This window comes from Dermochelys coriacea, chromosome 9, assembly GCF_009764565.3.
Source record: "Dermochelys coriacea isolate rDerCor1 chromosome 9, rDerCor1.pri.v4, whole genome shotgun sequence".
NCBI classification, from domain to species: domain Eukaryota; kingdom Metazoa; phylum Chordata; order Testudines; family Dermochelyidae; genus Dermochelys; species Dermochelys coriacea.
The window spans coordinates 37,553,525-37,576,383 of record NC_050076.1 but is presented as its reverse complement, the minus strand read 5'-3'; the positions used below and the strand labels follow the sequence as shown (position 1 = coordinate 37,576,383).

Genomic DNA, 22,859 nt, shown 5'->3' with positions numbered 1-22,859 from the left:
ATAAAACAGCTATTTTCCTGCATTTTGTTCAAGGCTACAGAAACAGGCTTCAGGGTACTCAGCATGTGTTCAACATTTCTCTTAAGCCCAATGTTGAGAACTTGGGCTGTGACGGTGCCATCGATTTTTTCACAATTTTGTTCACAAACAAAATCAGATTAGGCCAGCTCTTGATACAGTACTTAAAACAGTCCACTACTGAGTTCCATCACATGTCTTGTGGAAGAGTTAGCTTGGTTCCTCCCACTTTTTTCAGAGCAGCTGCTGCAAAGTGGTTGTTATGGAAGTATTTTGTAATTTCAACATCAGCAGCCTTTATTACTGGAACACTAAAGTCTTTGGCTAGGAGGTGCATCAAATCAGTACTGCAACCGTATGTTATTAGCTTGGGACTCTCTTCACTCTCTTCTGAATAATTTCTTCTCATCTTGGATATATTTGCAGCACTGTTTGTGACCAAGCTGCGTACTAAATATTTGATTTTTTTCCCCACAGTTTGTTATAACTTTTACTGCTACTTCTTGTAAGTATTCTGCATTGTGTGCATTTCCTGATGTATCAATTGGTTCTGTAAGGAAGACATTCCCTTTTTCTGTTGTCACACAAGCATATACAACAGGATCATTATGGACACTGCTCCATCCATCAAGACTCAGGTTAACAATTTCACCCTCCAGACCTTTTGCACACTACTCAATTTCTCTTTCGTGCACTTTATCCAGCAATTTGCCCACAACATCTGCTCTGTTGGATGGACTGTATCCTGGTCTTAACGACTGGACCACATTAATGAAGTGTGGGTTCTCAATCAAACAGAAAGAGTTTGTTGCAAAAACAAACCGGGCAATTTTTTCATCAATTACCAAATGCTTTAGCCTCTCAATAACTCTCCTTTATCCAGCATTAGAGGAAAGTAACTCTTGCTGGATTTGCAAAAAGAAAAGGAATACATGTGGCACCTTAGAGACTAACAAATTTATTTGAGCATAAGCTTTCGTGAGCTACAGCTCACTTCATTGGATGCATTCAGTGGAAAATATCAATACCTGGATTGATACAGGTTTAATTGAGTACTCAGTATGAGCTTATGTATGTTGAAATGTTCGGGGTCAAGTAGCAGAGATGGAGCTTGTTACTAGAAAGACATCAGCTCTATTTAAAGTGGTCACCTATGCTATTAGCTCTAGTAAGGGGCAGATCTTCAGCTGGTGTAAATTGTCATAGCTCTATTAATTTCAGTGGAACAATTTATACTAGCTGAGGATCTGTCCTATGTGTCTGAACATGTCTTTTTTATAAACATCAAATACAGAAATGATTTGGGTGGAAATTCTTGTTTTCTTACTTTTTCTTTAATTTTTTGTATATTAAAACATCCTGTTATGAGAGTTGTTATCCTTCTTTCTCTTAATAGATAAGCCAGTGGAATTTAGAATAAATATAACTTCATTGTATCATCATAAACATTGGTCTTTTTTAGGGTTTACTGAATAGTTACTTTTATTATAGTAATAGTCATTTCTTTTAGCCTTGGATCCCATTAGTCATAGTCTGAGTCAATAGGTTTCCATGACAGCAAGTTTCTGTGCAATGCAGCAATTCGTTCTTTATTTCACTTCCATTGATATATTTCAACCTCGACCTTATAAAAATTTCCTTTATCAAAAGTCATTTAATACAATAACTGGATTTTATTTGACTAACAAATTTATTTGAGCATAAGCTTTCATGAGCTACAGCTCACTTCATCGGATGCATTCGGTAGAACAATACAGTGGGGAGATTTATATATACACACAGAAAACATGAAGCAATGGGTTTTATCTTTTTGCGAATACAGACTAACACGGCTGCTACTCTGAAACCTGGATTTTATTTATACAAGATATTGCTAAAGAATACATAACACTATTGAATTCAGTAAAGGTTGCCAAATTCTCCAGATTTTCTTTCCAGAAAGATGCTTTTTACCTGGTTCTACCTCACAGATTTCTGGCAGCAATTGACCCCCTTTCCTCCACCCCGTGTCAGGCCTTGACTTTGCAATTAGCTCCAGCTGGGTTGATCCCTGTGCTCATGCAAAGCCCCCAAATCTCCACTAGCATCTGAAGCTGTGCTTTAAAAAAAAAAAAAAAAAATTCAAAAACATATTTGTTGAAGACTAGTAGAATTTTAATGACCAGCATAGGCAAGGAATTTTTGCTCCTGAAGAACTGTTTTCAGTCCTATTATGTTCAATGAGAATGGTGCATCTAAATCACATAGGACAGCTTTGAAAATCTCAGCTACAGTATTTAGCTTTTATTCTTTCTTTATAAATCATTTCTCCCCACCCCCTGATCTCCTTATTGTGTTGTATTTCTTCTATACAAGATAGTGCTCAGCCATACATTTCCTGTTGGAAGGACCATAAAATAAATAACCAACCATTAATTCAGTCCTCTTACCGCAAAATGTTACTCATACTAATCTCTTCAACAAATATTTTCAAAAGCCAACACTGGACTCAAACATTAGATATTTTCCCTCCTGGTTGTTGGTTGTTTTTGAAAGAGTACACATTTCATAGACTTTGTTTCACATAGGCTTTTTTTGGGGGTGGGTAGGGGGGGAGGCACAGCTCCATTTGAAAGGGCCTTTGTTAAACACACGCTTTGTAGGAAGTAGCCAATCAAGGTGATTCCCACCCAGATATGTGTAAACTGTCAATATACTTCAATGAGCTAGAAATTGAGGAACAAAATACCAATCACAAATTCAGTGACAACTAATAAGAATCCATGAGACTTCACAAGGTCTTGCAATACTGGGGCACCCTCCCCCGCACCCAATTGTATTTAATTGTCAGCTTTTTTAATATGGAAATACATCTCTTATTGATATCTAACTCTAATTTCTCTGATACACTCATTGATGCCCCAACCCACCAGTCACAATTAGCTGCATAGCAGAGAAACAGCCCTGTCACCACTGGTAGGTGAAGAGATCACAGGAAGAATCCCACAGGCAGAGAATGCTAATAAGAAAATGGAAAAGCTTATAGTCAGCACAGCCGGCAAGAGCAAAGAAAGAAATCTAGGCCAAAACATGCCCATGTTGAATGGTTATTTTGAGGCTGTGTGTGCTCTAAGGTCTTCAGCAAGGAGAATTCAGATAACTGCATTTTATCTTGGTATTTAGGCTGGTTATTACAAACAGTATTAGTATTACTTATCTCCTGCTTTATTGATAACTGTTTGATAATCAGTCAGTAATGACACCAAACAGTCTCTCATAGACTTAGTAAAGTTTAAATCGGACATTTTCTATTGGATGGACCATACAGAGAGATTGAAATTTAGTAGGGTAACTACCAATACTGTCAAATTGGGCAACACTAAGACAGCTGTAATTTTGTACCTTGGCTATTTTAAGAATAACCAAGATCTAATCTAATATGAGATATTAAGGCTCCATCCCTGCAATACACTGAGGGCAGCCCAGTCCCTGCATATGTATAGGGTCCCTTTGAAGTGGGGCTCTCTGTAGGAAGAGGGATAGGGCCTAAAAGTGATTCTACAATGTATTTGGGGTTTTTTGCTATTATGTAACAATATGAATTAAGTCATCCGAGTTACTGACACTGTATAGAGAAAGTGAAATAAATCTAACGTTCCATAATCCTCTGAAAAATAACTTGTTCCCATTCCATCCAGTTGTAACCCACCCATACCATTCTAAATAGGGTCTCTTCCTCTTCATTGTTTAAAACCTTCATATGCCGATAGCTGTAGACTTGTGCCTCCCCATTAACCATTACTTAGCCACACCATGTGGACAAAGTTCGGCTCCTAGGAAAGTAGCTGATTTCCATTTGCTGATGAGATCACAGCAGGCCAGAGAACTAGGCATTTCCAGCCTCTATCATTCCCACTCTGTAGCCCTCGTGTAAGGTATTATTGGTGGGAAGGGACTGAAGATGGAGCACACTGCACTTCAGCAACCCTCAGCTGGCCCCTAGGGGAGCTGCAGTTAGCTAGCATAAACCACAACACCTCATGAAGTGCTAATCTATGCAGTGTCTATAGCATGTCTAGGGTAGATGCAACCTCACAGTAAGAGAGCCACAAACAGCCTCTTGTAGTCCCCCAAACTGGGCATGGCAGAGAATTTGGGCCACGTTATTTAACTCAGATATGATGCTGATGTGGACTATACAAGCACCTAGCTCTCTACTAGTGAGATTAATACTTCTTCATAAGCATCCCTCCAGGTCTCTTATTATTATTGCTACATGGGATAAAGTAAAGCAGTAGGTGAAGCCTTATGTTCCTTCTTAGAACGACCACAAGGGCCAGATTTTGGTACTATTCAATCAGTGTAAGAGTATCTTAGTCCTTTAGCTGCTCCATTTGATCTCACTGAGACTGCTTGAGGAATAAAGTACTAATCAATGTGAGCAAAAGTATCACAAATTGGCATAAAATAAGTGAGAAGAAAGGAAACTAATTATGATTCAAAGTTAAAGTCACTTACTCTGAATAGCCAGTATTTTAAAAGATCATCTGTATACAGTATGAACTGATTTAAAAATACTGAATTTATTGTTAAATTCCTGCATTTCAAACCACAATGAAATAATATGCAGTCATCCAGTTTTACGTAGTTGAATGTTAAAACCAATGTTCTGAAGCTATTTAAAGCCTTCAGTGTTTTCACTTTTTCCATGGTATTGGAAGTATCACTTTGACATCAATATGGAGAAAACAGATGGCTACAGTAATGAACAAGTGAGCAGTATGATACTGCCAACTGACTACTCACAAGTTTGACTAACAAATTAGATAACACAGACAGAAAAAAAGTGGGCTGGTAATGAACAAAGTTGGTGCTGTATGTCAAAGTATTTAGAAAACCAGTAAGATACAAATAGACTCTGAAGGGGGTAGCAGTGAAATATTTAGAATAATAATTCAAGAAGTTTAATGATGAAAAAGGAACTGAAATATGGCTTTTACCATACTGCCAAGAAGATTAAAAGTGAAGGAGGAAAAAAAAACCAACACCACATTATTGGGGAAATCAAACCCGTACTTTTGGGTGACAAATACACAGAGATTAAAGAATTTCCTAAATTATATAGAAGACAATTTCATAATTTGGAAAGGCTCTAGAGAGGAATAATGTGATGAAATAGAGAAAAGAAAACTTAATAACTAGGAAAAAGTCTCTTAACTTAGAAGCCTATTAGAATGAAATAATCACTCAAGTGATGAGAGTTCAGTCAAACTACATACAGGTCAAAGCACTCAAGATCAACCCAAAGGGAAAAAATACGTTATTGGAAGGAAACTAGACAAGGGAACATGTTATTTTTTTCCCTCTCCTGAAATGCTTTATCAAAACATTATAATAAAGTTAGTCCAAATATTTCATTCTTGGTCTCTTCCATCTTTGTGTAGTCTGCAAAATTACAATGGGGTTTATTATAGTGTCCGTTCTTATCAACATTAGGCCACTTGCAACTTTTAAGAAACAGGCTAATCTTTATGTGTATGTCAACTTTGGACTGGCTAGTTTTCAGGAGACTGTGCTGGAGAGGAATAGCCATTTCTGGACACTAAAAGGTATAGTAAGCTGGGACTCAACGGAGGAGTAAATTCTACCAGACACCAACAGTCCCTCTTGCCAGGACTAATCTCTCCCTCTCAAGACCTGCCCTCCCAGTGGGGTCTATCAGTCAGTCTCTTCTTGGGTCCCAGGATCTAACAAGGGGGAAGGTTACACCGGAAGGTCAGGCTGGGGTGGGGGAAAATAAATAAGCCATCAGAACATAACGGCAGAGAGGGCTCTAACAGCCACATAGAAACATGAAGGGCATAGAAGATCACAGAACCCTACTTAGACTAGGAATGTGGGCTTCTAGTACTAAGTGGAGGTGGTGTGCTTAGGGGATGGAAGAGCTCTCCTTTTATTGGGTGGAAGAACCGATGGTAGAAGGAAGATAGTACTTCTACTAGGAAGTGGCAGGAGAGGGTGAGCTGAAGAGATGCATATGAATTTTAAATGTTAACATCTTCAAAGCAGACTCCAGAAAAATAAAAAACTCAGCTTTTAAGAAAAATTATTATTATTAGACCAGAATAATCATTACATTCAAAAAATATACTATTACAAAAGTATACTGATGCAATCAGTGATGGATCAAAACCAGTATAAATATCTTTTGCAAATATTTTCTGAGACTGAAAAAGTTCATAGCTAAAAGCCATTGTATAAAACTAGTTTTTAAGTCTAGGAGGAGGATAGTGGCTAGATTAAGTGTAATAACAGTTTTAATAAACTCCTATGTAGAACAATATACACTACTGGAGCTGACCTTCATTTTGACTACTACACAAATCCCTTTAGTTATTGGTTTTTGGTATTTCTCAGAGGATCTGGCACATAGAAAAGCAATTTCAACAAGTGAATTTTACAGATAGTAAGCAGCATCTCTGTCCCTCCAGGAGGTTTTAAAGTTAAAAGGCAGGTTTGTTCATATATTCCTCCATTGTCTGGAAAAAAAAAATAGAAAGTGAGGTGTTACAGATTGTAAAATACTACGAAATACAGTAAGGACCTGACCTGTTCCCATTGAACAGGGTTGGAATTTTTTATTGATTTCCATCAGATCCAGGCCCTATGAACAAACACTAACCAATTTTAAATAGCTACAATAATAATACTTGAAAACCCTGTTAGACTGAACATCTAACTTGCATATGTAGTTGCCATATCTAGCTGGCCTTTTGTACGTACCACTACTGCAAGCTGGTGGGCTCCTCAACAGCCCAGGAAAGAACCAGTGTCTTGCCCATGCCTCCCTCAGGCCCTTGCTCCAGGGCAGAGAGTATTCTTCAAACACAAAACAAAGCTTCTCCTTTGACCAAAGCAGATGCCTTTCCCCTTGCCTGTCACCCCACCCCCTTCAAATCCATGCTGAGTTATGCACAGGCCGCTCTTAACCCTCTCCTGCTGTTTCACCCTGTTACCCTATGAGCATGTGCAAATACCAACTTGTATTGAAAAAGCCGGCTGGAAAAAAACTGCAAAGGGCCTATTCACATAGTATTTCCCTAACTAGTTCTACCAGCCTCATTTTTTTCCACACTAATGATCATCCCGAAAATGGAATCATCCATAGCGTTTGCCAGTTCTGACCATTCTCGGCTCCCTAAGGTAATTTACAATGCAAGAAAATGAAGCTCATTCCTACAGATTTTTGAATACAAGTCTCACACTTCCTTGTAGGAACCATTACGTGGTCTAGTTATGGACAAACTGGAGGTTACCAGCACATACTTGTGCTGATTTTGATATGACCATGTAGGTCATTTGTCAATTTATTAGTGAAACAATAAAAAAAACCAACCAAATAAACTTAAACATTCAGGCCCTCTACCTTGATGTGTTAAACATCATTAAAATTATATAAAACAAATCCTTAATGCAGTATCTAATATCGAGCAACTGACATGACTGATTAACAACCATTCTCCTTGCAAAGTAGCCAACGATAGCATATGAATAACTTAACACCATATCAGAGGATGCCAGAGGGTTGAACTAAGGGTATTATATGTTGCCACCTTTCATAATTATACATTTTGTATCTTGTAGTACTAAACTTCAGACATGTTGGGATATCAAACACTAGTCCTGTCAGACAAAACAACTGTAGTGAGGTGTGTGCCTCTGCTGTCTGCCTCTGCCTTACCTCTTGTAACATATCAGAATCTTCTATGGCTTTCACTGCTGATTTCTTTGATGTTTCTTGTATTTCTCCGCCCATTATAAACTCATCAAGAATAAAATAAGCCTTTTCAAAATTAAAGATAATATCCAGCTCGCACACCTGATGAAGCAAAATACCCATTTAGGCACAATATTATAGCATTATATGTATTAGCATTCCTAGAGCTTATAGATTGCCAAACCTATTCAACGTATGCACTCTTGTGGCAGACAGTAAAGTAAGAAATAGAAATATCAATATTAAGTGATATCACAACTTCAGCACTAGTGAAATCATATTCTTCTCTGCACAGAGACCAAGTATAAACAGATTTGTTTAAACACTCCGTTACAGAATACATATAAAAAGTCATTTCATGGAGTAAGACACATTCCCTGCCCCAAACATCTTACAGTCTCTGACAGAAGAAAAACAAAAAGACAATGGAAGACACAGCACGATGACTTATGTTAAGGAGGAGTCAGATAAATCAACTGCTCAAGAGAACATGGTAGAAAACATTCATAAAAGGGGGTCTCCTCTGGCACCTAATGCCTCCAATGGACCATCTCCATGTACCCTGGCCCATATCACCCTCATTATGCCCCCAACAACCACCACCACCCTGCTGATCTCTTGCCTTCATGCGGTGTTTCCTGTTGCTTGATACGAGCTAAAAAAAGTCAGGTCATTTTTGAAAATTTAAAACAAAACAATAAACAATCCTCCCCCCTCATCCCACCATTTTAAAATTCTTTTTCTGATTTTTCCCAAACTTTCTAGATATCATCTCCCCTGGAAAGAGAAGTGACATGTGAAATGTCAGGATTGGCTTCTCTTTTGGGACGGGCATATTATGGAATGTTAACTGCTTATAATAGCCTGGGCACTATTTTACTGTCACATCCACCTAATACTGGATGTGTGGAAATGGTGCAAGCAAGGCAGAGGGAAAGGATGAGTAAGAGCAGCTACAGAGATTTTTCACGCTGACTTTGTGGCAAACAACTAAAGGGCAAAAATCATAACTAACCTAAGGAAGAAAAGGAAACTTACATTTCCAAAATACCTGTCCAGTAGTTCTACGTAACGATGAACAACCTCTAGTGTCAGCAGCTCATTATCCTGGTCTTCTGTTGCACAGCAAAAATATAAACTAGCATACCTACAAAAATAAAAATGAAAATGGGTAAGTGTTTGGTAAAACCTGAAGTAGTAACTCAATCACAGAGATAATTTGGTTTATATCCCTGCCTATGCAAGTCTGTTCGCTACAGTAAGGCTATGTCTACACTAGCACTCACTGTGATATAATTTATTTTGCTCAGGGGTGGGAAAAAGCCATCCGCCCTTAGCATCATAAGTCATACTGACCTAAGCGCAGGTCAGTGTAAGAGCTTCTCCTGCCGACATAGCTACAGCTGTTCATGGGGCTGGAGTAGTTAAGCTAATGGGAGAGCTCTCTCCCACTGGCTTAGAGCAGTTACATCAGAGAGCTTATAGTGGTGCAGCTGCACCGATACAACTCTGCTGCTGTGAACTCTCTAGTGCAGCTGTAGCTTAACAGTTGAATTGATTTTCCTTTCTCAGCACCTTTATTTTAAAAGGAATATATTAACAACAGTAAATTATTCTTTTTGTAAAAAAGCTGAGCATATTTGTCGAATACCTCCTCAATGTTTAAGCTTCAGGACTACACAAAAACAACAACAACTGGTAAGGGATAAAACTCTCCCCAAATGCTGCAGTAGCCCCTACTGTAGGTGTATTGTTTTAGATTGTAGAATAATTTTGTGCTTTAAAAAAAATATGCACAGAAAGAACAAGCATTTGGGCCACTATTCAGGCTACCAAATGGTTAATAGGGTAATTTATGCGTATTTCAAGAAACAGATTACATGTAACTACTCATGTTGATCAATTCTTTCTACTGATTGGTAGCAGAGTTTTATATTTAGTTAATCCAGCTTCATGGGGGTGGAGGAATAACCACCTGAGCATTCTTCCCAGGGTAGTGGCTAGAGCACCATTTCAGCAAAGCATCTAAACCTGTGTCCGTCTATCCCTTTTCAACAAAATGCTTAAGAACATACTTATTTTTAGTGCTTTGCTGAATAAGGGTGGACTTCTGTTTTAGGGCCTTCATTTCTCTCCTGTAACTATAAAGGCAGGGATAAGCCTGTTATCACTAAGGCTCATATACCTGGGGAAGATACAAGTTCCACAATGGTAAATACTTCAAAGATATGATTTGGCAGCAGGCTCCTCCATACCGTACGTGTAACCTTGCAATACACTGACAAAGCACAACATGCTTTTCAGCATGATACCTTTAAATTAGCAAGATTAGCTAGGCATAGCATCTTCTATCATTTAAACTGTCAATCAATTCTTACTCCCATTTTTCTTCAGTGGTAAGCAATACCAGTATTTTTCTAATAGCAATTTACTGTATCAATTTATGGAATGGGGAAAGGCAAGCTGATTTTGTTTAGAATCAAACTGCATTGTTCCTAGTTTCAGGCTCTTACATACAGCATTTTCAAACCCTCATGGCACTCATTATTCCTCATGTGTTTCATCCTAGTAGCATTTACAAGATGGGGGGTGGGGGGTCTGTGTCTCTCTCTCTCTCTCTCTCTCACACACACACACACACACACACACACACACACACACTTTATTCTTATAAAACTACTCACACCTTTTGTAAACTAGCTTTAGGTCTTTCCAGTCGACAAAACTGCTCATCTTTTGACTGCGAGCCAGAATAATCTGAACAATTTCCCGTGTGATCTTTTTCCTCTCTTTGTCAGGTAACGTTATGTACCACTTCTGAAGTCTTAATTTCCCTTGTCGGCTGAACAGCAGTATAAAGCGTATCTAGAGTAAACAAAGCAACATGTTAATACCCGGTCACATGCAATTGTTTTTCCAGGAAGCAGCAATTCAACTGCCATTCTTTACTTTATTATAAAGGAACACAGCAACTGGCAAAAGAACAATTCACCCATGTGCAGAGGACCAATATAATGCCTATGGCACCTAAGCTCTCAAGAATTTCCTTCATTACCATACACATCTAATGTCTGCCCTAGTAAAACACATTCCTCACTTAAGTATATGAAAGAAATGAAGATGCAATCAAATGCATGATTTTTATTTTATCCAGAGGTTTTAAGGGCTAATCTAAATATCTGAGAGTTTTGTGAATTATATAATGAAAGATACCTGGATATATATTAGAATATTTTAGATGTGCCAGGGCACTAGTACAATCCCACTCCTCCCCTAATTAGAGGGAAGGAATGTTCTGATAGTTGGGCCTACAAATTTACCCTAATTCTGAGCTCAACTGTAAAAAGTATGTAAAAATTCATAAGCTGTCCCAATAACCTATAACAACAAATGTTGATGGGAAAAAGGTATGAAAGGGAGACAGACTAAAATTAATCTAAACAAAAAGGCCCACTGATATAACTCAAGGACTGTGTTACGATCATGCCTGGCAGACAAGAAAATGTAGGTCCGGAAATTAATGAACCAAAATTGGGGTGTCCGATATTAGGCCTAATTGGTGGACAAAATAATGAGAGGCTGTGCTATTCCAACCATTCTTCTCTGTTTGGGTACTTAAAGAAAGACTTGGGTGTGGGGAGAAATGATAATGAAATCCATCTTAAATCTGGTATTTTTCCATTTAAAAGGTGGAGGGTGGAAACAAGCAGACACAAAAGATTCCCACCTTGTGCCAAAGCTATAGAAGGGAGTGGAGCACAACAAAAGGGGCTGCCAGTCATGAGAAAACCCCTACTTACCTGCATTGTTTCTAGTTTCAGGCTCTTACATAAAGCATTTTCAAACCATCATGGCACTCATTATTCCTCACCACCTGAGATGTCTGCAGGATCTAAAAGACTTTACCAAGCAAAAGGACTGGGCCCAGACAAGGAAGGAGTCTAGTCTGTGAAAGAAGCTTATTGGAACATCTCTGAGGGTGAGATATAACCTGTAATCGGTTTCTTAATGTATTAAGCTGACTTGCGTGTTTTGTTTTATTTTACTTGTTCTGGTTGTTACTACTTGAAACCACTTAAATCCTACTTTTTACACTTAATAAAATCATTTTTGTGCATTAATAAACCCAGAGTAAATGGTTAATACCTGGGGGAGCAAACAGCTGTGCATATCTCTATCAGTGATATGGAGGGCGAACAATTTATGAGTTTACCCGTATAAGCTTTTACAGAGTAAAACGGATTTATTTGGAGTTTGGATCCCATTGAGAGCTGGGTGTCTGGGTGCTGGAGATAGGTAACCTGCTGAGCTGAGATTTTAGTTAAAAGTCTGCTGCTTTGTGGGCATGGACCAGACCCTGGGTTTGTGTTGCAGCAGGCTAGCATCTCTGGCTCAACAAGACAGGGTTCTGGAGTCCCAAGCTGGCAGGGAAAATGGGTTCAGAGGTAATTTCAGCACTCCTGTGACAGTCCCAAGAGGATCTCTGTGACTGAACCCTTCACAGTACTTTACTGTGTAAACAGTCTCATTGATTTACTCACGAGTTCTACTTATTGTAAGGGAGGGCAGCAGAGTCAGAGCTAAACTAGGGCTGTCGATTAATTGCAGTTAAGTCACACGATTAACTCAAAAAAATTAACTTCAATTTAAAAAATTGTGATTAATCACACTGTTAAACAATAGAATACCAATTGAAATTTATTAAATATTTTGAATTTGTTTTCATTTTCAAATATATTGATTTCTATTACAACACAGAACACAAAGTGTACCGTGCTCACTTTATATTATTTTTATTACAAATATTTGCACTGTAAAAATAATATTTTTCAATTTCACCTCATACAAATATTATAGTGCAATCTCTTTATCGTGAAAGTGTAACTTCCAAATGTAGATTTTTTTTGTTACATAACAAAACAATGGAAAACTTTAGAGCCTACAAGTCCACTCAATCCTACTTCTTATTCAGCCAATTGCTAAGGCAAACAAGTTTGTTTACATTTACGGGAGATACTGCTCATAGATTCATAGATATTAAGGCTAGAAGGGACCATTATGATCATCTAGTCTGACGACCTGCACAACGCAGGCCACAGAATCTCACCCACCCACTCCTGCAATAAACCTCTCACCTATGTCTGAGCTATTGAAGTCCTCAAATCATGGTTTAAAGACTTCAAGGTGTAGAGAATCCTCCAGCAAGTGACCACTGTCCCGTGCTACAGAGGAAGGCGAAAAACCCCCAGGGCCTCTTTCAATCTGCCCTGGAGGAAAATTCCTTCCCGACCCCAAATATGGCGATCAGCTGAACCCCGAGCAAGATTCACCAGCCAGATACCCAGGAAAGAATTCTCTGTAGTAACTGAGATCCCACCCCATCTAATATCCCATCACAGGCCATTGGGCCTATTTACCATGAATATTTAAAGATCAATTAATTGCCAAAACCATGTTATCCCATCATACCATCGCCTCCATAAAGTTATTGAGTTTAATCTTGAAGCCAGATAGGTCTTTTGCCCGCACTGCTTCCCTTGGAAGGCTATTCCAGAACTTCACTCCTCCGATGGTTAGAAACCTTCATCTAATTTCAAGTCTAAACTTCCCATTGGCCAGTTTATATCCATTTGTTCTTGTGTCCACATTGGTACTGAGCTTAAATAATTCCTCTCCCTCTCCTGTATTTATCCCTCTGATATATTTATAGAGAACAATCATACCTCCCCTCAACCTTCTTTTGGTTAGGCTAAACAAGCCAAGGTCCTTGAGTCTTCTTTCATAAGGCAGGTTTTCCATTCCTCGGATCATCCTAGTAGCCCTTCTCTGTACCTGTTCCAGTGTGAATTCATCCTTCTTAAACATGGGAGACCAGAACTGCACACAGTACGCCAGGTGAGGTCTCACCAGTGCCTTGTATAACGGTACTAAAACCTCCTTATCCCTACTGGAAATGCCTCTCCTGATGCATCCCAAGACCACATTAGCTTTTTTCACAGCCATGTCACATTGGCGGCTCAGTCATCCTGTGATCAACCTATACTCCAAGGTCCTTCTCCTTTTCTGTTACTTCTAATTGATGCGTCCCCAGCTTAGAACTAAAATTCCTGTTATTAATCTCTAAATGCATGACCTTACTTTTCTCACTATTAAATTTCATCCTATTACTATTACTCCAGTTTACAAGGTCATCCAGATCCTCCTGTATGATATCCCAGTCCTTCTCTGAATTGGCAATACCTCCCAGCTTTGTATCATCCGCAAACTTTATTAGCACACTCCCACTTTTTGTACCGAGGTCAGTAATAAAAAGATGAAATAAAATTGGTCCCAAAACCGATCCCTGAGGAACTCCACTGATAACCTCCCTCCAGCCTGACAGTTCACCTTTCAGTAGGACCCACTGTAGTCTCCCCTTTAACCAATTCCTTATCCACCTTTCAATTTTCATATTGATCTCCATCTTTTCCAATTTAACTAAATTCCCCATGTGGCACCATATCAAACGCGTTACTTAAATCTAGGTAAATTAGATCCACTGCATTTCCTTTGTCTAAAAAAATCTGTTACCTTCTCAAAGAAGGAGATCAGGTTGGTTTGGTGTGATATATCTTTTGTAAAACCATGTTGTATTTTGTCCCATTTACCATTGACCTCAATGTCCTTAACTACTTTCTCCTTCAAAATTTTTTCCAAGACCTTGTATACTACAGATGTCAAACTAACAGGCCTGTAGTTACCCGGATCATCTTTTTTTCCTTTCTTAAAAATAGGAACTATGTTAGCAATTTTCCAGTCATACAGTACAACCCCTGAGTTTACAGATTCATTAAAAATTCTTGCTAATGGGCTTGCAATTTCAGGTGCCAATTCCTCTAATATACTTGGATGAAGATTATCTGGGGCCCCCGATTTAGTTCCATTAAGCTGTTCGAGTTGGAATATCTACCTCCATATCCTCATTCCCATTTGTCATGCTACCATTATCCCAAGATCCTCATTAGCCTTTATCATAAATATAAAGGGAAGGGTAAACACCTTTAAAATCCCTCCTGGCCAGAGGAAAAACCCTTTCACCTGTAAAGGGTTAAGAAGCCAGGATAACCTCGCTGGCACCTGACCAAAATGACCAATGAGGAGATGCGATACTTTCCAAGCTGGAGGGGGTGGGGGGAGAAACAAAGGTTCTCTCTGTCTGTGTGATGCTTTTTCCAGGAACAGAAAAGGAATGGAGTCTTAGAACTTAGTAAGTAATCTAGCTAGATATGTGTTAGATTCTGTTTTGTTTAAATGGCTGATAAAATAAGCTGTGCTGAATGGAATGTATATTCCTGTGTTTGTGTCTTTTTGTAACTTAAGGTTTTGCCTAGAGGGATTCTCTATGTTTTGAATCTGATTACCCTGTAAGGTATTTACCATCCTGATTTTACAGTGGTGATTCTTTTACTTTTTCGTCAATTAAAATTCTTCTTTTAAGAACCCGATTGCTTTTTCATTGTTCTTAAGACCCAAGGGTTTGGGTCTGTGTTCACCTATGCAAACTGGTGAAGATTTTTATCAAGCCTTCCCCAGGAAAGGGGGTGTAGTGTTTGGGAGGATAGACATTTCCAAGTGAGCTCTTTCCCTGTTATATATTTATTAGACCTTTAGTGTTGGCAGCAATAAAGTCCAAGGGCAAAAGGTAAAATAGTTTGTACTTTGGGGAAGTTTTAACCTAAGCTAGTAAAAATAAGCTTAGGGGGTTTTTCATGCAGGTCCCCACATCTGTACCCTAGAGTTCAGAGTGGGGAAGGAACTTTGGCAGCCTTATTAAAGGCGGAGGCAAAGTATTTGTTTAGATATTGGGCCATGCCTAGATTATCCTTAACCTCCACTCCATCCTCAGTGTTTAGCGGTCCCACTTCTTTCTTTGTTTTCTCCTTATTTATATGGCTATAGAACCTTTTACTATTGGTTTTAATTCCCTTTGCAAGGTCCAACTCTACTCGACTTTTAGCCTCTCTCACTTTATCCCTACATGTTCTGACCTCAATAAGGTAGCTTTCCTTGCTGATCCCTCCCATCTTCCACTCCCTGTATGCTTTCTGCTTTTTCTTAATCACCTCTCTGAGATGCTTGCTCATCCAGCTTGATCTACAACTCCTGCCTATGAATTTTTTCCCCTTTCTTGGGATGCAGGCTTCTGATAGTTTCTGCAGCTTTGACTTAAAGTAATCCCAGGCCTCCTCTGCCTTTAAATCCATAAATTCTTCAGTCCAAACCACTTCCCTAACTAATTCCCTTAATTTTTGAAAGTCAGCCCTTTTGAAATCAAAAACCCTAGTCAGATTTATTTTTGTTTATCCTTCCGTTCAGTTTGAACTGAATTAGCTCATGATCACTTGAACCAAGGTTGTCCCCTACAACCATTTCTTCTATGAGGTCCTCACTACTCACCAAAACCAAATCTAAAATGGCATCCCCTCTAGTTGGTTCAGCAACTATTTGATGAAGAAATCCATCAGCTATCGCATCTAGGAAAATCTGAGCCCTATTATTATTACTAGCACTTGTCCTCCAGTCTATATCTGGGAAGTTAAATTCTCCCATGATCACGCAGTTTCCATTAGTATTTACTTCACTAAAAACATTAAAGGGGGCTCTATCCATATCCAAATTAGATCCCAACGGTCTATAGCACACCCCAAGCACTATCACAGAGGCGGCTCTAGTAGTTTTCTTCCCCAATGTGATTTTTGCCCAGACGGACTCGGTCTTATCCATTCCATCGCTTATTTCTTTACATTCTACCTTATCATTGATATACAATGCTACTCCACCACCTTTACCTTTATTTCTGTCTTTCCTAAACAGCACATACCCTTCAATAGCTGTAGTCCAGTCATGACTACTATTCCACCATGTTTCTGTTATCCCTGTACTATCTGGTTTCACTTCCTGCACCAGTAGCTCTAGTTCCTCCATTTTGTTACCTAGGCTCCTCGCACTGGTGTACAAACATCTTAATTTTTGCTGTTTGGCCTCACTCACATTCTATACCCGATTAGGCATGGTCATTCTACAGCCAGTATGACCCATTAGACTGGTATCCACACTGCCCTTCCTCATTATGTCCATTCTCCTACCCACTGCTGTATCTGCTAACTGCTTCTTATTTACAATGTCACCTGAAAGTGAGAACAGGCATTCACATGGCACTTTTGTAGCTGGTATTCCAAAGTATTTACATGCCAGATATGCTAAACATTCATATGCCCCTTCATGCTTTGGCCACCATTCCAGAGGACACGCCTCCATGCTGATGCTGCTTGTTAAAAAAATAATGTGTTAATTACATTTGTGACTGAACTCATTGGGGGAGAATTGTATGTCTCCTGTTCTGTTTTACCCACATTTTGCTACATATTTCATGTTATAGCAGTCTCAGATGATGACCAAGCACATGTTTGTTTTAAGAACACTTTCACAACAGCTTTGACAAAACACAAAGAAGGTACCAATGTGAGATTTCTAAGGATGGATACAGCACTCGACCCAAGGTTTAAGAATCTGAAGTGCCTTCCAAAATCTGAGAGGGATGAAGTATGGAGAATGCTTTCAGATGTCTTAAGATAGCAACACTCTGATGCGGAAACTACAGAACCAGAACCACCAAAAAAGAAAATCAACCTTCTGCTGGTGGCATCTGAATCAGATGATGAAAATGAACATGCATCAGTCTGCTCTGCTTTGGATCGTTTTCATGCAGAACCCTTCATCAGCACGGACACATGTATTCGGGAATGGTGGTTGAGGCATGAAGGGACATATGAATCTTTAGCACATCTGGCATGTTAAATAAAGAGATTGCACGACAGTACTTATATTAGATGAACTGAAATATACTATTCCTTTTGTTTTCTACAAATATTTGTAACCAAAAATAAAGTGAGCACTGTACGCTTTGTATTCTGTGTTGTAATTGAAATCAATATATTTGAAAATGTAGAAAACACCCAAAAATATTTAACTAAATGGTATTCTATTTTGTTTAATCGCAATATTAATTTTTTTTAATCGCTTGGCAGCTCTAATCTAAACTATTAGTTTTAAAATAAGAACACAAAGCACATGTGCAAAAACTGGACTATAGAACCTTGGTTCAAATTAAGAACCATCATTTCCCCATAAAAAAAAAGACGGGCCAGAACTAAATTCCTGGATACAACCATCACTGGACTCTGGGGTTGTTCAAAATCAGGCCCTATATCTGAATTCCATAAACTGTCCCATCTTTACTGTGAGTCAAATGGGTCCAGATTCTCTGGGACAGAACTCAGTAGCTGGAGGGAGAAGGCAGCTTTGCACCACCTCTGCATTCCCCCTTAAAACGGGCCAAGCCAGGAACCAACCTGGCTCTATCACAGGTCAAGAGCATTTTTGGCCCAGCTGCCCACAGCCCCAAGAGGCTATTCTGTCAGCTGAGGATTGATGAGGCAGAACAGTGCACAGACCCTCGCTTTTTCTCTGTCACAAGAATCCCCACATGCTGTGGGCTAGGAAGTATGGTGACCAGATGTCCCGAATTTATTGGGACAGTCCTGATATTCAGGACTTTGTCTTATATAGGCACCTATTACCCCCCACACCCGTCCCGATTTTTTCACACTTGCTGTCTGGTCACCCTACTTGAAAGGGAGTTGTGCAAGGTGGCTTTACACTACCTGGTGATTCCTTCCATACAGGAAGGATCGTGAAGAGGCTGAATTTGCTGGGTTTCTGACTCCTTTAAACTGCAGGAGTGGACGCAAGAGTCAGGCTCTAGACATTTCAGATATGAAATGCTCAGACTCCAGACCTAAATGCTGAGCCACGCCCTCTGCTGGTGTAAATCTGTGGAGCTCCACTAAAGTCAATGGGGCTACTCTGACTTACATCAGCTGAAGATATAATAGGATGTGCCATGGACCCATGTCTTATCACTGGACAATTTAAAACACATTAAAGTATTAAAATTCAGATTATAGTTAAGATTCAGGATTAGAATTAAGGATTCTGCAAAGAAAGCCTTGCACTACAGTAAATTATAAATACTTCCAGCAAACAGAAGTGCACAAGTGAAGCTTCTTAAAAACAAACAAACAAACAAACAAACCAAACCAAACCAAACCACACACACACACACCCTGCTTCTAATCTCTCTGCAGCTGGTTTTTAAACAAAATATTTATTCATAATTCAGAACTACTTGGTGGTTAATAAAAGCCCACATTTATATATTCCACATTGAAGAACGCTCAGTCGGAAGAAAAAAACCTTTGATCATGTTTTCTTAATTTCAGTATTATTTGTTTAAATATTTCAAGTAGCACCAGCAGAGAGAAATAATTGTTTAAGATTATTCAGGATATAACAAATTGCTTTTTCTAGCTGTAAATCTTTAGAGAATAAAAATTGGCTTACTGTGCACAAGTCACACACACATTGTATGTCCCCACATGGAATGAAAAACCCTTTTCTAAGAGCATTAACAGACAATTCTGTTGGCAAAGAAGAAAATACTGTATCTTATTCACGGCAATGGATCTGAACTACAACTAGTTTGTTTTTTAGTTGTTTTGTATGAGAAATCAATGGCCTGAAATACTCTGTGATGGATTCTAGGCCCTTCCTGCCTTCTGAAAGCACTGTACTGCATTCACACCTTGATAATGTGTCTGTCATATCAGTAGGCAAATGACTTATCTGGAGATTAAAAATTGTGAATTATTCAGGAAGGTTTCAAAAACGTGATCATTTTGAGGACGGTGAAAGGTTTCATTCTATTCTCCCTGTGGAAGGATTAGTAAAGCTCCAGGAAATGGTAATGCTACTACTGGACTGTTTGCTTGTTAAAATGAACGGGATTTTGTATTTAGAAGAGGAGAAACCATTCATCTTTTCTCTTTCTATTCCCTCTCCTCCCTTTTCCTAGTCTCCAAATTTCATGCAATCTGGAGCATCCTCAGGGAAACAGCAATATTACATCCACAAGAGCTCAGTCCTACTTCCCAGAACCATGGACCCCAAACTGCAGCTGGCATTATTACATCACTATTGGATAGACACTGCTTCCTTCACTTCAGCTTTGCTCTTCTCAAAAGTATTGACACAGTATAGCATTTTGCTCACCCTCATAAATATGTTCATGAACGCATACCATAAAGCAAGGATCTCAAACTCAAATCACCGTGTGGGCCACATGAGGACTAGTACATTGGCCTGAGGACTGCATCACTGAAACCTTTTCATACAACGATATAAAAGTATAGTCAAAAATGAAAAAAAAAAAAATATGGTATGCTATTAAAAGTCAATGTAAAATATAAACACTCAATAATGCACCTCATTCAAACGACAAAACACGCATTTATTTTTAGAAATACTTCAGTTAAAGCCCCACTTTGCCCCCAGCCCCGCCCCCACTCCACCCCTTCCATGAGGCCTCTCCCTGCCCTGCCTCTTCCCACCCCTTCCCCACCCCATTCCCCAAAATCCACACCCCAACTCCGCCCCCTCCCTGCTCCTATTCCAACCCCTACCCCAAATCCCCACCCTGGCCCTTCCTCTTTTCTGTCTCCTCCCCTGAGCACACTGCATCCCCACTCCTGCCCTGTGGAAAGTCCTAAGCACCGCCAAACAGCTGTTTGGCGGCGGGAAGTGCTGGGAGGTAGGCAGAGGAGTGGGGATGCAGTGCGCTTGGGGGAGAGGGGAGTTTGGCTGCTGCTGGAGTTGGTACCTATGGTGGGCCACAGGAAACAACTCTGCAGGCCATGTGGCCCATGGGCCGCGTGTTGGAGAATCTTGCCGTAAAGGAATATTTTTTTATACCGATGGACTTGAAAGTACTGAAATGTGTACAAAAAACACTAATATCCATTTTATAACATGTAGCAATATATAACCTGTATTCGGATGGTCTTCATAAACATTAGAAAAAACTAAAAGCTCATACTTTGTATTACATTTGTAAACAGTGATTTTATATTTTCATTCTAGTCCAAAGAAACCTAGAACATACGTAATCTTACGGTTCAAAATTAAGCTCTCAAAACCCAAAAATACAGAACAAAGATTGAAAGTTAAGGTTTAACTTTGCTCTCATGGTACGTTCATATATGGTCTTTCCGTATATCTTTATAATTTATCTGTTGCCATTCAATATAATATATAATTAAGTAAAAAACAGAATTTCTTATAGAACCTGTCTTGCAGGCAGTTACAGTTCATAGAGTCTCAGTGAAATCTACAAACCCAACCCTGGAGGAAGAAAGTCATGGTAGTAGTTTTAAAAATTGAATGTTTAAAAGTGGAATGGCCTAGAGTTTGACAATCCAAACATTCTCACCATAAATTGGAAAAGATCAAAACATTTCTTTTCATTTTTTGAACTTGCTCAGTTTACAGATTCCTAAGTAGTGTATGGGTCCTTTACTGCTGTCTAAAGATACAAAAACCACATCTTACTTACCTCATTTTGGTTGTGGGGCTTTGGCATAATCTGGTGGTGCCGATTTATGTGACCTCGTTACCTTAATTGTTTCCTTCCCACAACTGCGTCAGAATCAACATCCTCTCCAACTTCAGTTTGGTTTAGATTGATGGTTCACACCTGAAACTCTAGGTAGGGTTGCCAACTATCTAATCACACAAACCCAAACACCCTTGCCCTGCCCCACTCATTCCATCCCCCTTCCCTCCGTCGCTCACTCTCCCCCACCCGCACTCACTTTCACCAGGCTGGGGCGGGGTGTTGGCGTGTGGGAGGTGGTGAGGGCTCTGGCTGGGGATGAGGGCTCTGGGATGGAGATGAAGGGTTCAGAGTGTGGAGGGGGCTCCGGGATCAGGCAAGGGGTTGGGGTGCAGGAGGGAATGCACGGTGCAAGCTCTGGGAGGGAGTTTAGATGCTGGAAGGGGTGCAGGCTCTTTGAGGGAGTTTGGGTATGGGAGGGGGCTCAGGGCTGGGGCAGGGGGTTGGAGTGCAGGAGGAGGTGAGGGCTCCGGCCAGGCGACACTTACCTCAGGCGGCTCCCGGTAGGGAACGCAGAAGGGATATGGCAGGCTCCCTGCCAGCCCTGGCCCCGTGCCACTCCTGGAAGTGGCTGGCACGTCCCTGTGGGTGGTGGAGGGGGCTCAGCGCGCTGTCCATGCCTGCAGGCATCGCCCCCACTGGCCACAGTTCCCGGGAGCTGTGGAGTCGGCGCTCGGAACAGGGGCAGGGCGCAGAGACCCCCGTCCCTCCCCAGGGCCGCAGGGACGTGCCAGCCACTTCTGGGAGTGGCATGGAGACAGGGCAGATAGGGAGCCTGCCTTAGCCCCGCTGCACTGCCGGACTTTTAGCGGCCTCAAATCTCCCAGTTTGACTTCAGTAGCCTCCAGGAGATAGAGCCCAATTCCAGGAGACTCTCGGTGAAACCGGGAGGGTTGGTAACCCAAACTCTGAGCCATTCAACTTCAAACATTTCTAACTCACAGAAAATCAGTCAAGTTGTTTCAAACTTGGAATGTTTTGTAGATCTCACAGTGTCAAACCTCGCCACATCGGAATGTACTGTATGTTACTTTAAGCTTGCATAAAAAAATTCCAGTCTATATTCTTTTATATATTGACTTAAGGATCTAACAATTGATGAAGATATAAAATGAGAGAAACTATAGGTGAAGACGTAAGCACAAGGGGGGCAGAGTTAAGGTTGAGCTTTACACCTGAACTGATTTATCCTGACTTCTGAGAGCTTGATTTTTTAAGCTTCTGGCCCAATCCTGCACACACCTAAAGGGTGTAGTGCTTCCTACTGTGAGCAATTTCTCTGGGCATGTGGGTCTAATGCTGCTGTGGGAATGAAGGTGCTGACGTCAGAGATGCTTCTCCTCCCACTCCCACACAACATACACATGCAGTGCAGCACTGGTTCCAGAGGATGTCAGGCCAGCCACATAACATCTAGTAACACCACTTCCTTTGTATAGGGCATTGCATGTAGGAAGAGTATGGACATGGGAGAGCTCCATCATTATTGGCTATGGTCCAGGAGAAGGTGGAACAGAGCTGGGGCAACCATAGGAG

The 22,859-nt window shown here is 40.1% G+C and overlaps 1 protein-coding gene across 3 annotated transcripts in view; it reads right to left on the bottom strand.

The window, feature by feature from the left end:
- Positions 1–22,859, bottom strand: part of AP1S3 (adaptor related protein complex 1 subunit sigma 3) — a 58,197-nt gene that overhangs the window by 25,801 nt on the left and 9,537 nt on the right. For 2 of the 3 annotated variants that reach the window (XM_038417234.2, XM_043492458.1), the window contains exons 2-4: positions 10,461–10,639; positions 8,813–8,921; positions 7,739–7,876 (exon numbers count right to left, since the gene is read on the bottom strand). In XM_038417234.2, the coding sequence (XP_038273162.1) occupies positions 7,739–7,876; positions 8,813–8,921; positions 10,461–10,639 (426 nt within the window). Of the gene's footprint in view, positions 1–6,091; positions 6,537–7,738; positions 7,877–8,812; positions 8,922–10,460; positions 10,640–22,859 lie in introns of those variants that run through there. The other variant, XM_038417235.2, reaches the window with a different exon arrangement.